Raw genomic sequence first — 12,666 nt, 5'->3', positions numbered from 1 at the left:
TGATGAGACTGTGTGCTAATACAGTCTGATATTACCGTGATATTTACAACATGATGCATTAGCGTAAAATGGTGGCTGAGAGACTGTAGTATAAGGCAGCTTATTAATAATTACTCTAAACACCAAGTAAGGAAAATAACAATGTCTTTAGGTTAGTTTCACTGCCACTTTCTGAGGAAAAAAAACCCCAAACCTACCACAAACCCCACGACAAACAGCAGTGGGCAGTCCATTTTAATTGAAAGGAAATATGACGTGAAAACTTCCTAATTTCAGACCAAAATGCTAATATTGATATGACAGGAATATGCTTTTCTGTACTTTCTATCAGTGTGGTTTGATCCTTTCACCACAATAGAGTACTGCTGTAATTTCTACCTTAAGAAAATCCCCAAAACTTCACCACTCCTCAATCGTATCAGACTTATGAAAGCCTGTGCATTGGGTAGCACATAGTCAAATTTTGTTCTAAAGCACTTTTTAGAAATAGAAGATAAAATGGAAATTATGTGTTTGTAAATTTCTTTGCTTCCACAGTATTACAAATTTTAAGAATCCTTTTCTATTGTTGTAATGCAATTAGTAGTCCTGCTTAATAAAAACAAATTATTTTAAAAGCCAAAAAAGTACTCTTCTTCCCTTTCATTATGGTCCAATTACCTTCCTTCCATGGAGAACCAGGAGGCTGAAAGAGGCCACTTTCATTGAAACAGATGACCAATATTTGTTTCCTTTTATTTATTTAATTAATTTATTGGTCCTTTACTGCTTTAAGGGTCAGCATGCTTTTATTCCTGCATTTCAAAAGCCTAAGCAGTAGGTGCTGAGGACAACTGAGTCTTGTTACTGTTCGTAGATTGAAGCTTTGCAAACTCTGGCTCCTGGTAACCTGTTTGCTGAAGGTGCTGTTGACGAGTGCTCCAGCCACAGGCTGTGTATGGAGGAACTTAAAGTCAGATATCCATCCTTCCTGTCTCTTACTGACTTGAATCTCTATGGAGAGAGCAGGTGGAAAGTTGTATGAGGAGTTACTTGCTTAATTCACTTTTTCGGCAGTAGAATATTTTAAATTTGCAAATAGGACATATTGCTAGTCTTGCCGTGTGCTTGGATTTTAAGCAGCATGATAAAAATCTCAGAACAAAGCACTTAATACAGCAATATTTATTCACACATTTGCCTGGGAATCCATTTATGTTCTTCAAGACCGAGGAGAGAGACCACTGGAAAGATCCAGGGGTTTAGTTACCTAACAAAACTTCTGAGCACGGCTGGGGATGTTTTTCACAGGTATTGCTGGAGGGAGCTTCACCTGGGTTCAGACTAGTAATTCTATTCTGTTCACTCTACTTAATTAGCTTTTTTTCTGAATAGCAAATCCAAGATCATTTCCTTTTCCTTTCCTCTTATTGTAGATGCAAATTGTTATCCCTGTGTTTTTCCTCTCACTGATATTAACGTTCTAGGGAGACATTTCACGGATGTTGCTGACTACCTCAATTACTCAAGGAGAGATTTCCTTTTCTTCTTGGAACAATAACTCCTGATTTACGCAGCTTTTCCCAGTTGTTCCAATTTGCTGAAAAATTTATTGACTTTTTTGTGAAACCATGTTTGCTAAATATTTTCTTACTAGTCTTTTATGTTTAATTATCTAAGTTCTTTTCTTAAGTAGACAGCTTCCTTTCCCATTGAAGTCCTTGGATTTTCATACACTTAGTAGAATGAGAGAATGCAGTATTATCCCTCTTTTTTTAGATGTTCTGCTCCATGGACATCTACCATCTCAGAGAAACTGTCATCTTTTTCCTGCCATAGCAGCTTACCATGTTGGAGCTTCTGCAGTAGCAGGAGTTGGGAACAAGAGGTAGGGACATGGAGGCAGAGACCCAGTTTGTCTAAGCTTCTTCTATTCAGGATATCAGCTTCCCAAAAAGTCTTCAGGATATTTTTTTACTTGGAGCAGTAGAGAGAAAATCAAATCTTGTTGTTACTAACTGCATTGACCAAATGTTGCTGCTAAATTAAAATGGATTATTTGCATACTGTTTATTTCAATCTGTAATTGAAGTTTTATAGAAAATTAATTTCTTAGTATATTCTCTGGCTATATTGAAAAGTTATCTGAGTTTTGTATTACATCAGGAATGAAGGTAGCAGCAAAATAGATGTGAGTACTTTGTGCTTTTGGATGACACTGAACTTACAGAACAAATCCATTATCAGCATTTATCAGACTTCTCTATTCATTCTGCAATATATTGACTTGTCCTTCACTTCTGATTTGTGGCTGTGCAGTGCGCTGCTGGATGTCTAGAGCTGCCTGCATTTTCAATTACAGTTCCTCTGGCTTGCAGTTTACTTACTATAGTAATTTTCAGGAACTTTTCAATCTTTCAGCATACGTGCTACAGAAAAAAAAAATAATCATCTGGCCTAGTTAGTAACATTTCCTGGCACTGGCAGGAGCAGAATGAGCTGAATATTGTTCATGTTACTTATTATAATGTATGAGATCTTTGCTATGAATAGCTGCATAGTACTTTGAAGGAACAGAGGAACTAGATAAACTGTTCTTTACTCAACCCACACCTCTCTCTTTCTTCTAAGATAATTCTTATCACAATGTTCATGTTGCAGAGGGGAACATTGTCCAAAATTCACCTGTTAGGACAGTGCCCTCAGCTCAGGGGCCTCCAGAGAGGCACAGGCAGGCAGAAAGAACAGGAACCCTGCTACGGAGGGGGCATTAATGCTGATACAGCTCTTCAATTATCAGATTCAAAAGTGCTAAAATGGGTTGGGATAGAAGGAAAGTATAATTATTTTAGTTATGGTGGGAAATTAAGACTTAGCATTTTTAATAAAGATTTAGAATCCTTTTCTGCTTCCTTCTTATTTCTGCTTTCTCTTAATTCTGCAGTCTTTCTTCATGTTGCATCTTATCCTTGTTTGTTCACAGTTTTACAGTTTCTTATTATAGATGCCCATGTTTGAGACGTTATGGTTTTCTGTCTTTAAACAGCTATTGAAGGAAATAATTAAATAATAGGAATTAGGAATAAAGGAATAAAAGTAGGAATTAGGAATAAAAATATCATTATACAATTGCAATTATATTAAGTTCAATATATTTGCTAAATTTATCACCAACCCCCCTCTAAATATTTCCTGTGCCCATTTGTTGTTATAGGGGATTGAGTAAAACCAGAACCTTAATCTTGTTCTGGTTTGAGTTTGTGAAATTGTTAACGAAGAAAACCAATTTTTTTCTTCTAGAATGAACAGACGAGATAGTTGGTTTAGACACTAGTCTTCTGTGGTACTTAGAATACTTTTCAGGGTGGAATTACATTCTATAAGTGTTTCATAAATAAAACTCGCAGGCATCTCTAATACTTACTAGGACAATTAAACTAACACACTTTAACTGTGGAACATTTGGAGTATCCAGAGTTGAAATGGCAACCTCACAATTCTTCCCATCTGCAGACATTAACAGTTCTAGCTGTTTGAGAGGGCAAGCAGCATGTACTAATTACAGAAAGTTCATTGTGCATTTAGAATATTGAATTGTTCCTATGCTAGAGAAAAAGCTAGTTCTGAATAATGACACTTTTCTAATTGCTTTAATGCCCATAAGGAAGTACAAATGTACATCATTATTGATACTGAAAGTGCAGTTTAGCAAAGATTTCCCTACTGTTCTTTGCAGGCCAGGATACTCTGTGGGGAGCTTTGCTGTAATAACAAAAAACTAGAATGTCAGAGGTACTTTTCACTGTTTCTTTAGAATTTTTTTCTTTAAGATTTCAGCAACATTAACCTGACCTTGATTAAGAAATGGCTGAAAAACATGCTTTTAAAAAGGAAAATGAAAAATATCTAAAATGCCACAAATCAGTAAAATGTTCTTAAATGCTTATTTTAAAATCTGGTTCTGTTTTACTCTGAACAGCAATATTGATAAATGGAGAACAAACATGCTGCCTACTAATCACACAGAATTTGTACAGGTAGCAGGACCTCTTTAAGAAAGACAAATCACTGCTGTATTGCAGAGTGAGAGCCATAAGAAGCTGGGAAACAAGAGCCCAAAGCAAATGGGAAAGCTGATTTCCGTTGACAGCCATTCTTGCTTATAAAAGCCTCTCCAAGGACTCGATCTTAGCCCGAAGCTTTCAGCGTGGAAGTCTGCCCTGTTGCAACCACTGACACCACCAACCTTAGGCTAGTATTACAGTCCCGTTCACTACATTTCTGTTAAGAAAGCAAGCAAGCGACCAGAAGCCATTTGGATACGGCAACGAGCTGCTGCAAGGTCTCCAGCACTGCTTCTTCCATCTACCTGTGTTCTCCCAGATAGAAAAAATTCTTCTCTTGAATCCCTGGAGGGGATGCTGACTAAACTTTTGAGTGAGCCTTGAAAGAATAGCAGCTCTCATTATTCACCTGAGGTTTTCTGAACCATCACAGGGGCATCTATATTGTGCTCGTCTGGGTGGGTTTCTTCCGTTCTTACAGTTCTGTAAGGATATAGGTCACAGACTTACTGGTGTGTTGGGTGTGGGGCTGTTCTGTTGTCGATGTTTTGGGTTGGGTTTTTTGTGACATTTAAAAACTATCATGTCATGCACACTTTCCCCCCCTCCAGCAAGGTTTTACTGATCCTTTTCTTCTGGAGTAAATTTTTGAATACAAAGTGCTAAACATTCAGAGTGCCTTTCTTTTTCCCTCTCTTCCTCTTTGCTATTACTGTTCTTATTTGAAAAGTGAATCGTTGTCATCAATGGAGATGCTCACTCTGGCATTCCTACAAATTTTTTTTAAAAGGCCCAGTGAATACCCTAAAAAGCATGAATTGAAACACAATTGGAAGAACAATCCCCTAAGATAATTTCCATTTCTAGATACGTCAGAAATAACTGCTTAGTGCTACATAAATTCTGAGATACATCATGATACACTTTTTGCTGTAATATTGTAAAATTGCCTGAAATAAAGATAATATTTCTATATCAACAGTAGCGTTGTAGGTCTCTGTCATAATTATGATATTGCTGGATATTTACTAAACATTCGGGAAGAGTGAACATACTGTTTGTTTCTCAAGGCTCTTTTTAAGGAAAATGGGTATACTTCTGAAAAAAACCTTTTTTTACAGAAAGTACAAATTTCTTAAAATGAATCACTTTTTGCTAGAAAACCTTGTTCAATAATTTGGATGATTGTAATGCTAGCACTGATCTTTGATTCTTCTTCAGAGCACTGTAAATCCAGCTTCTGAGTACATTGTAAACTGCATTTTTTCTTCCTTACGACACTCTTGGCAGACTTTATGGTTAGCACACAGAGATGCAGCAAATTAGATGTTTTTAAAGGCAGCTGAGAAACATAAAAAAAAAGGCAAAAAGGAAGAATTTACCTTAGAGGATAATTTTATACTTCTTTAGTTTTGAAATGGCATATAACACCCTTGTAAGAGTGCAGTTAGTATCTGGTGGCCAGCTAGCATACATGTTTACATAGCATTTCTTTTATCCCTGTTCATTTGGATTGCAAACAAAGAATGAAGAAAACACCTTGCTTATTTGAATTAAATTTGATTACCGTACCTTCTGTAATTTTAACTGATTTTTTGACTCCCTGGTGTTTGGTGAAATGTAAATTGTTTGGTGATCTGAATGCATTCAGTTAATACTTCTCATAGCAGGATTGTCTGTCATAGCATTTGGCAGTGCTTTGTTTAGCTAATATCCAGAGAATATGCTCTGAATAGATTGTATTCTGGATAAATAAGTTAGGCATTTCAGTAGAAACTAGCGTGACTAATGTGGGATATCAAATTCTCTAGGACTTGCAGTTCTACATGTGCTTGAAGAATGCATGCGTGAAAACATAACCCACTTCATAACCTTGACTTTGATTGCATCACACAGCTTTGTGCTGGTGTTTGCATTGTAACCAGCTTGGGCCATCTCAGCATTGATGGGTGATTGATGTTCTCTACTAGAGTGTCCAGTTCTTCATTACATTACGACAGTCGCTATAAAAGCCTGCTGGTCAGGTTGGCTTCAAGATCTTTTCACTGATGTGGATCCTCCAGCATATGAGTGAAATATGTCTTAGCCCATTTAAAGGATGTCTTTATGATTTGGAAGCACAAAGATATGTCTAGCTTGGTAAGATCTTGCACATGAGGCCATTATCTAAATATCGCTGCAAGAGTGCTCAGAAACAATTCTGCGTAGCAAAGGACAATGATTGCCTATAATGACTGCGCTAGGCAGAACTGAAAAATTACTTCTTGCAACTTCAATTGTTCAGGGCGCAAACTTTTTTCTTTGTATGTAGATACCTAGTAGATATATGATATATAGATAATATAAGGACATGGAGCTGTTGGAGCGAGTCCAGAGGAGGGCCACAAAGATGATCAGAGGGCTGGAGCACCTCTCCTATGAAGACAGGCGAAGAGAGTTGGGGTTGCTCAGCCTGGAGAAGAGAAGGCTCTGGGGAGACCTTATAGCAGCCTTCCAGTACCTAAAGGGGCCTACAAGAAAGCTGGAGAGGGACTGTTTACAAGGGCATGTAGTGATAGGACAAGGGGTAATGGCCTTAAGCTGAAGGAGGGTAGATTTAGATTAGATATTAGGAAGAAATTCTTCATGATGCGGGTGATGAGGCACTGGAACAGGTTGCCCAGAGAAGTTGTGGATGCCCCCTCCCTGGAAGCGTTCAAGGCCAGGTTGGATGGGGCTTTGGGCAACCTGGTCTAATGGAGGGTGTCCCTGCCCATGGCAGGGGGGTTGGAACTAGATGATCTTTGAGGTCCCTTCCAACCCAAACCATTCTGTGATTCTATAATATATGCCATAACGCTTACAACACACTGCGTACCAGATAAAAGGATGGGCTTTACAATATTCTAGGAGTTAAACTGCAAATATGACAGTTTTCCAGCAGCCTGTCTTCAGTTAAGTTTCCAGGTTAACTGGCCAGTGTTTTTCTACCATGTTTGGGTTTTATATACCACATTAAAGAATTGTCCTACCTAGGTTTTGTATTTTTCCCATTGCATAGTCCAGTAATAGTAACATAAAATGTGACTTGCTATAAATGAAAAAGTGAATGTGAACATTTTAAGGTAGTGAAAAATAGCCATTTTTATGGGAGAGACAGTAGTGGTTTATGTGTGAAATTGAAATAGAAAATCTCAAGTCCTTTTCTCATTTCTGCTGTAAACTGATCTTGTTGTATTGGACCCAAGACCTTCTCATGAGGGGCTGGGTAGACTGGGACCCCAAGACCATTGGATCCGAGATCAGATTATGGCATTCGTTATACTGACCCAACACTTTTCTTTGCTCCTGATTTATCTGTACTATGTTGCTCCCAGCCATTTTGGGCTTTCTTTATGATACTGTTTTGACTATTCAAGTAGTATCAGCATCTATAGACTATCAAGAACTTCGCTAACAGTATGTGGAGATTGAGTACGGTAAAATGACGTCTACCAGCAAAATAATTCTAACATAATTCATCCTTCCTTACTGCAGTCTTGCTTTGAAACATGTAGCGGGACTTGAGAGTGAAGAAAGCTGGTTCTTGCTCTGTCGTTGTCAATACATAGTATCTGCTGTTTGCAGAAAAGCTTTTAATTTCTGGGGTGCCCATTTGGCACCCTCCTAACAAATGTAAGGTTTCTGGAGGAAAAAAGAAGATCCAAGACGTTTTGTGCTCTCCCAATTTTTTTTTTTCCTCTTTGAAGTTAGTTTTGCCACGTGATAGTCTAATTTGCATTGTAAATTGAGTTCATCCAGCTTGTGGAACAATTAAGATATAAACAGGTGTTCATAAAAGTGTAATTTGCCAAACAAAATAAACATTAGATTCTAGGGATTTCTGATTATCATCTGAGCTATGGGAATAGGACAGCAAGCAAGGGATCATTTTTCTCTGGAATGCAGGAGTGGGGGGAGGCAGAAGGGTCTTTGAAGATCTTGTTTAATTGATTCCTAGATGTAACCTTTTCCTGTTTCTCATTTGGGGCTTTCTGGCTCCGCTCTCCCCTTCAGAATATGGGACTGATGTAATACAAGCAAATGCCAGCACCTCAATAAATGCCTCACAGGTTATTTCTTTCAAGAGGGAATGTAACAAATTTGTGCAGAGTAGAAATTAAGGGAAGTTTTAAAGTTTACAGCAGCTACAAATTCAAGTACTTATTTGAAGTATTGGGGGGGGCAGTCAGATAAATATCATTAACATAAATAAGTGTTCTGTGCGTTTGGCAATGTTCTTAGCAAGAGAATATGCCTGTAGCAGAAGATGTTTATGAATTTTGTTATGATGCATACCTTGAGCCTGTTTGGCCATGACAAGAAGGAAGACTTCTCTGTAAGCGTTATCAATTAGCAGCTATAGAAGTGAAAATCCCTTTTAAAGTGAGAGGTGCTGATGTTTGACTTGAAGATAACACTGATGATTAGGACAGAGAGTACAAGAGGTTTTGGGGGTTTTCCTGAACTTACAAGCTTATGGTACTATGGCCTGTGTTTTTTTGCTCAGAGCAGTAGGAGAAATCTTATTTATCAACTCTTGCCTCTACTGTTGCACGTAGCTTTCTGAAGAGCTGTTAGCTGCTCATAAGAATAGAGCACTGAGAAGAGGAAAGCTGGGGGAAATGGAGAACAAGAAGAAATATCAGCAAACTGTAGCTGCAGGAATTACGTAGTACAGACATGCCAGTATTACAATAATTTAGAGAATATTGCTACAGCAGGAGAAACCCAGTGACATACCCTGTCTATCTCCAGAAGGCTCTGAAGTGGCCTAGAAGAATAGACAAAGATGAGACTAATCTTTCCATTTTGGTACCTATAAAATAAAACGTCTTACAGCAATTAGACAGAAGGTGATCTGAAAGAGGAGGGGGGGAAAAATTAAAATATCAAACAGGATTTATTCTGGGAAGTGAATCCCAGCAACTCATTGGGAATGTGCGTTTCTCAGTACCAGTAAGTTTAGTAGTTATATCTAGCAGTCATTCCTTTCAATAAGACTTCTTAACCTTAGGAAATTTTACATTATTATCCTGTGACATAATAGTAACAGATCTGAGGAAGTTTATCTTAAGCTTTAGGTTTCTAATCATCATGAGTATAAACAAAAGCTTCCAAATGAGGGTCCATTTCAGAGCATACAGGCAGCACCACTAACCCCTTCTGTCCCAGTAACAGCAAGCTTCGTCCATCACCTAAGACAAGTGCTGACTTAGATTGGCAAGATTATCTGTTTCATTGTTGACAGTTTAATAGAAGGTTTAATGTTTGTTTATCTGTCCAACCCTGTTGGGTTGTGTAAGGAAGGACTAGTGCTCAGGCTGTGTTCAAGTCAAATCCAGTCCTTCCTTTGAGAAGGAGATGTGGTGCCTCTTACCTGGCTAAATGCTTAGCTGGGTTACATATGCTCCGGCTAGAAAACAAATAACTCCACCACCACCCCACCACCCAAACTGTCCTTCTGTCGAACAGCCGCAACTTCAGGTTGTCTGTAACAACCACAATCCATAACATTCAGCTGCAGCACAGGTCAGATCTTGAGCAACACAACTCCTCTAAAAATCATGGAATAATTTAGGATGAAAGCAACCTCCATACAACTAGATCCATTGAACTCTTAATGATGATCAGTTGAGCACCAAATTAGTGTTTAAAGCTTTCGGTGCTCTCCCTTCCCTAATAACAGCATAAGCTTTGGATTTTTCTAGCTGCGTGCCGAATATTGGGGGGTTGAAAGGAAGAAGTCAGGACTGCAATCAGAAATTTGTGTCTAATGTTCTTGGCTCTGATATGACTTGTTAAGCACTTCTGAACAAATTACTGAATATTTCTGTATGTGTGCTTATAGAAAATAGAAATCTATATAACAAATGTCTTACTCCTAGAGATGATATGAAAGCTATCAGTTTGCATAGCATTTTATTGCTATAAATAGTAAAAACAAGCTAGATTTGATTTCTAGAGGCAGAGTAAATAGTCTTTTCTATATTTTTAAAACAGTAGAAGTTTTAGGATAGACACTTAATAAGGTCATATTGGTAGGCCAATATCAAAGCTTGCAATTCCATTGGGTCCAGCATCCTACCTGCTGTCATTTTCTGTAAATTATATTGACTTCTTATGTATGGCAGGGTTTTTTTATTTCATTGATGGTTTTGGTTCAGAGGTACTTGTTGTTTGGGTTTTTTTTTTAAAGTTTTGTTAACTGTGTTTTTCTATAAAGCAAGTATGGCAATGCATATATTACCGTATATAACAGACCTCACCAGCCTGCCATGCAATTCCATTTCAAATTGGAAAGCAACATCAGTAATACTTTGAAATAAGTATTTCCTTAAAATAATAGGAGTGGGTTTTAATCATCCTTGTTATGCCTTTGTTGGACAACTTCTGAAAAGTCACAGGAGGAACACAAGATGGAGGTTCATCAGTTCATGAAAGGAATTATATGAAGTAATTTCCCTTAAACAAAACCGGACGTAATGACAAAGGGTCCCACCAGCCTTATGAGTTTCATAAATGCAGAGTAACATTAGGTGGAGAAATACCACTAATCATTAAAAAAAAATCTGTTGTTGTTTTAGCCTTAATTCAAGTCAGCCTGACCCAAAGAATTATATCGACACACACTAAGAATTGCTGTTTTAGATCTTCCTGAACCAAACTCTGAAACTGATTTTATTTATTACTTTTTTTTTGTTTCCATTTATTAGTAGGTCATGATGGTTCTAAGTACAAAGCCTTAGCTGCGTGATTTGTAGCGTCTAAATTTCTGTTCTTCTGTTCTCTTTAGATAAATACAGGGCACCGATCACAGTTGACTGTATCAAGTGCAGAGGTGGGAAATCAAAGGAGTCAAAATTTGGAAAGCAGCCCTTTCATGTCAGATCTTCTGAGTGACGTACCCTTTGCCCTAGCACCACATGTGTTAGCAGTACAGGGCACCCATAATGACGTTCCTGACCGATTGCTCACCTACGACATCAATGATAATTTATCAAGATTTTGGTATGACTTTACACTTGAAAATTCAGTGCTTTGTGATCTGTAATGTTTTCTTTATTTTTTCTGTCTGTGTCAAGGAACAAGTCTTAAGGTGAAGATAAAGGCTTATTTTAATCGACTTAATATTTTGGGGGCCTGTCACTGGTGTATCAGATGCATTGGATCAGAGGGATTATTATTCACAATTGTGTTATTTTTCTTAGCTTTAAGTGAACTGTAACTTACTATGTTAAATATTCTGTTTATCTCCAAAGAAATCAAGCAAAACTGTTTCAGCCTGAGTAAGAGACTGGCTGTTGGTATCTACTTCCAGTAGGCAGACACAAACATTTCATAACTTTAAGATGAAGTCTATGCACGCCTGCACTGTTTCATTATTTCACTCAGATACTAAACACATAGGTCGTGTTACACGTGTTTCTTCAAGATCACCTCTGATTTTCTACAGATAGAAACCAGTATTAATGCTAAAGCAACGCTGCTTTGCACTACTGGACAGACAACCTTCCAGTTAAACCAAGTTTTAAAACTCAGAGTTCATTATGAGTACTTAAATAATTGTGAAGACTTAATAGAATTGGTTAAACTTACCAATTTCAAAGTGAAAAGCAGTTGCTCTGCTCCCTTTCCAGTAGATGGTATTTTTGTCCATCTCATTTTGTGCCTGCAGAAGTCCTCCCCGCCTGCCTGTTGGCTGCTGTTTGTTCTCATTACCACATGTGTTCCTGATTTATACACTGATCAGCTTTTCCATTTTAACCTCTTTGCCCCCTGAAGAAGGAAATCTCAGGACACGTACTTTTAATGGTCACACCCTTCTTTTTTTAATTTGTGTGCCAGAGATACAGATGGCAATGTTTAACAACAGGAAAACATTACATTGTTTCTTATCCAGCTAAATTAAATGGCTGAGTACCTAAACATGCATTCTCACAGACCACTGTGTCCCCCCCTCACAAGCTTGGAGCATGTTTTTCCCGACTAAAACCAGAGCTGCTGTTGCATGAGCAACAGCTCTCTGATGTAACATCGTGATTTGTGATGATGAATAATGATCTGTGTCACACAAAAGACTACACTTGTTTTCTCTCTCGGGGTAGAATATTTATATTGTGCCAAATGTTAGTGGATATTTTCATATATTTTCTATGCTCTGTGATAGCTTAAAATACATATATTTTCAGACTTGCATCCTCTTACAGTGTTTGAGATAAATACTGTAAACAATGGAGAAATCACATTGTGAATATGTCTTAGGTTGTTAAATATTCCTGGTTTAGATTTTTTAAAATGTATGTATTTAATATTTTTGACAGCTATGTTCATAAGTGTTTTGAAGTTTTTGTTTCAGGGAGAGTATTTGTGCTGCACTCCAATAAAAAAAGGCGAAATAATAGTGAGTTAGTTTTTATGTGTGAGAGTAATAGCTTGGCTTCACCTATATTGTTTACTGTAGCTGTGACCAGTCAGACTTCATGGGAGCATGAATTTGGAAATTCAATTTGGAAATCTTTTCAGTGTCATTTAAAAATCAGAGTCCTTCTAATCAAATATATCACACTTTCATGTGATGTATTCTGTGTGCCATGTTGATGAC

General features: G+C 37.6%; 1 protein-coding gene across 4 annotated transcripts in view; it reads left to right on the top strand.

Moving 5' to 3' along the window:
• Nucleotides 1-12,460, top strand: part of UMAD1 (UBAP1-MVB12-associated (UMA) domain containing 1) — an 83,010-nt gene extending 70,550 nt beyond the window's left edge. For all 4 annotated transcript variants that reach the window (XM_054816947.1, XM_054816946.1, XM_054816949.1 and 1 more), the window contains one exon: nucleotides 10,858-12,460. In XM_054816947.1, coding sequence (XP_054672922.1) covers nucleotides 10,858-11,115 — 258 coding nt within the window. In that variant the 3' untranslated portion in view covers nucleotides 11,116-12,460. The remainder of the gene's footprint in view (nucleotides 1-10,857) is intronic.
• The last annotated feature ends 206 nt before the right edge of the window (nucleotides 12,461-12,666 follow it).

Source organism: Grus americana, chromosome 2 (genome assembly GCF_028858705.1).
Source record: "Grus americana isolate bGruAme1 chromosome 2, bGruAme1.mat, whole genome shotgun sequence".
In the NCBI taxonomy this organism is placed as follows: Eukaryota; Metazoa; Chordata; class Aves; order Gruiformes; family Gruidae; genus Grus; species Grus americana.
This window is presented reverse-complemented; position numbering and strand designations above follow the sequence as displayed.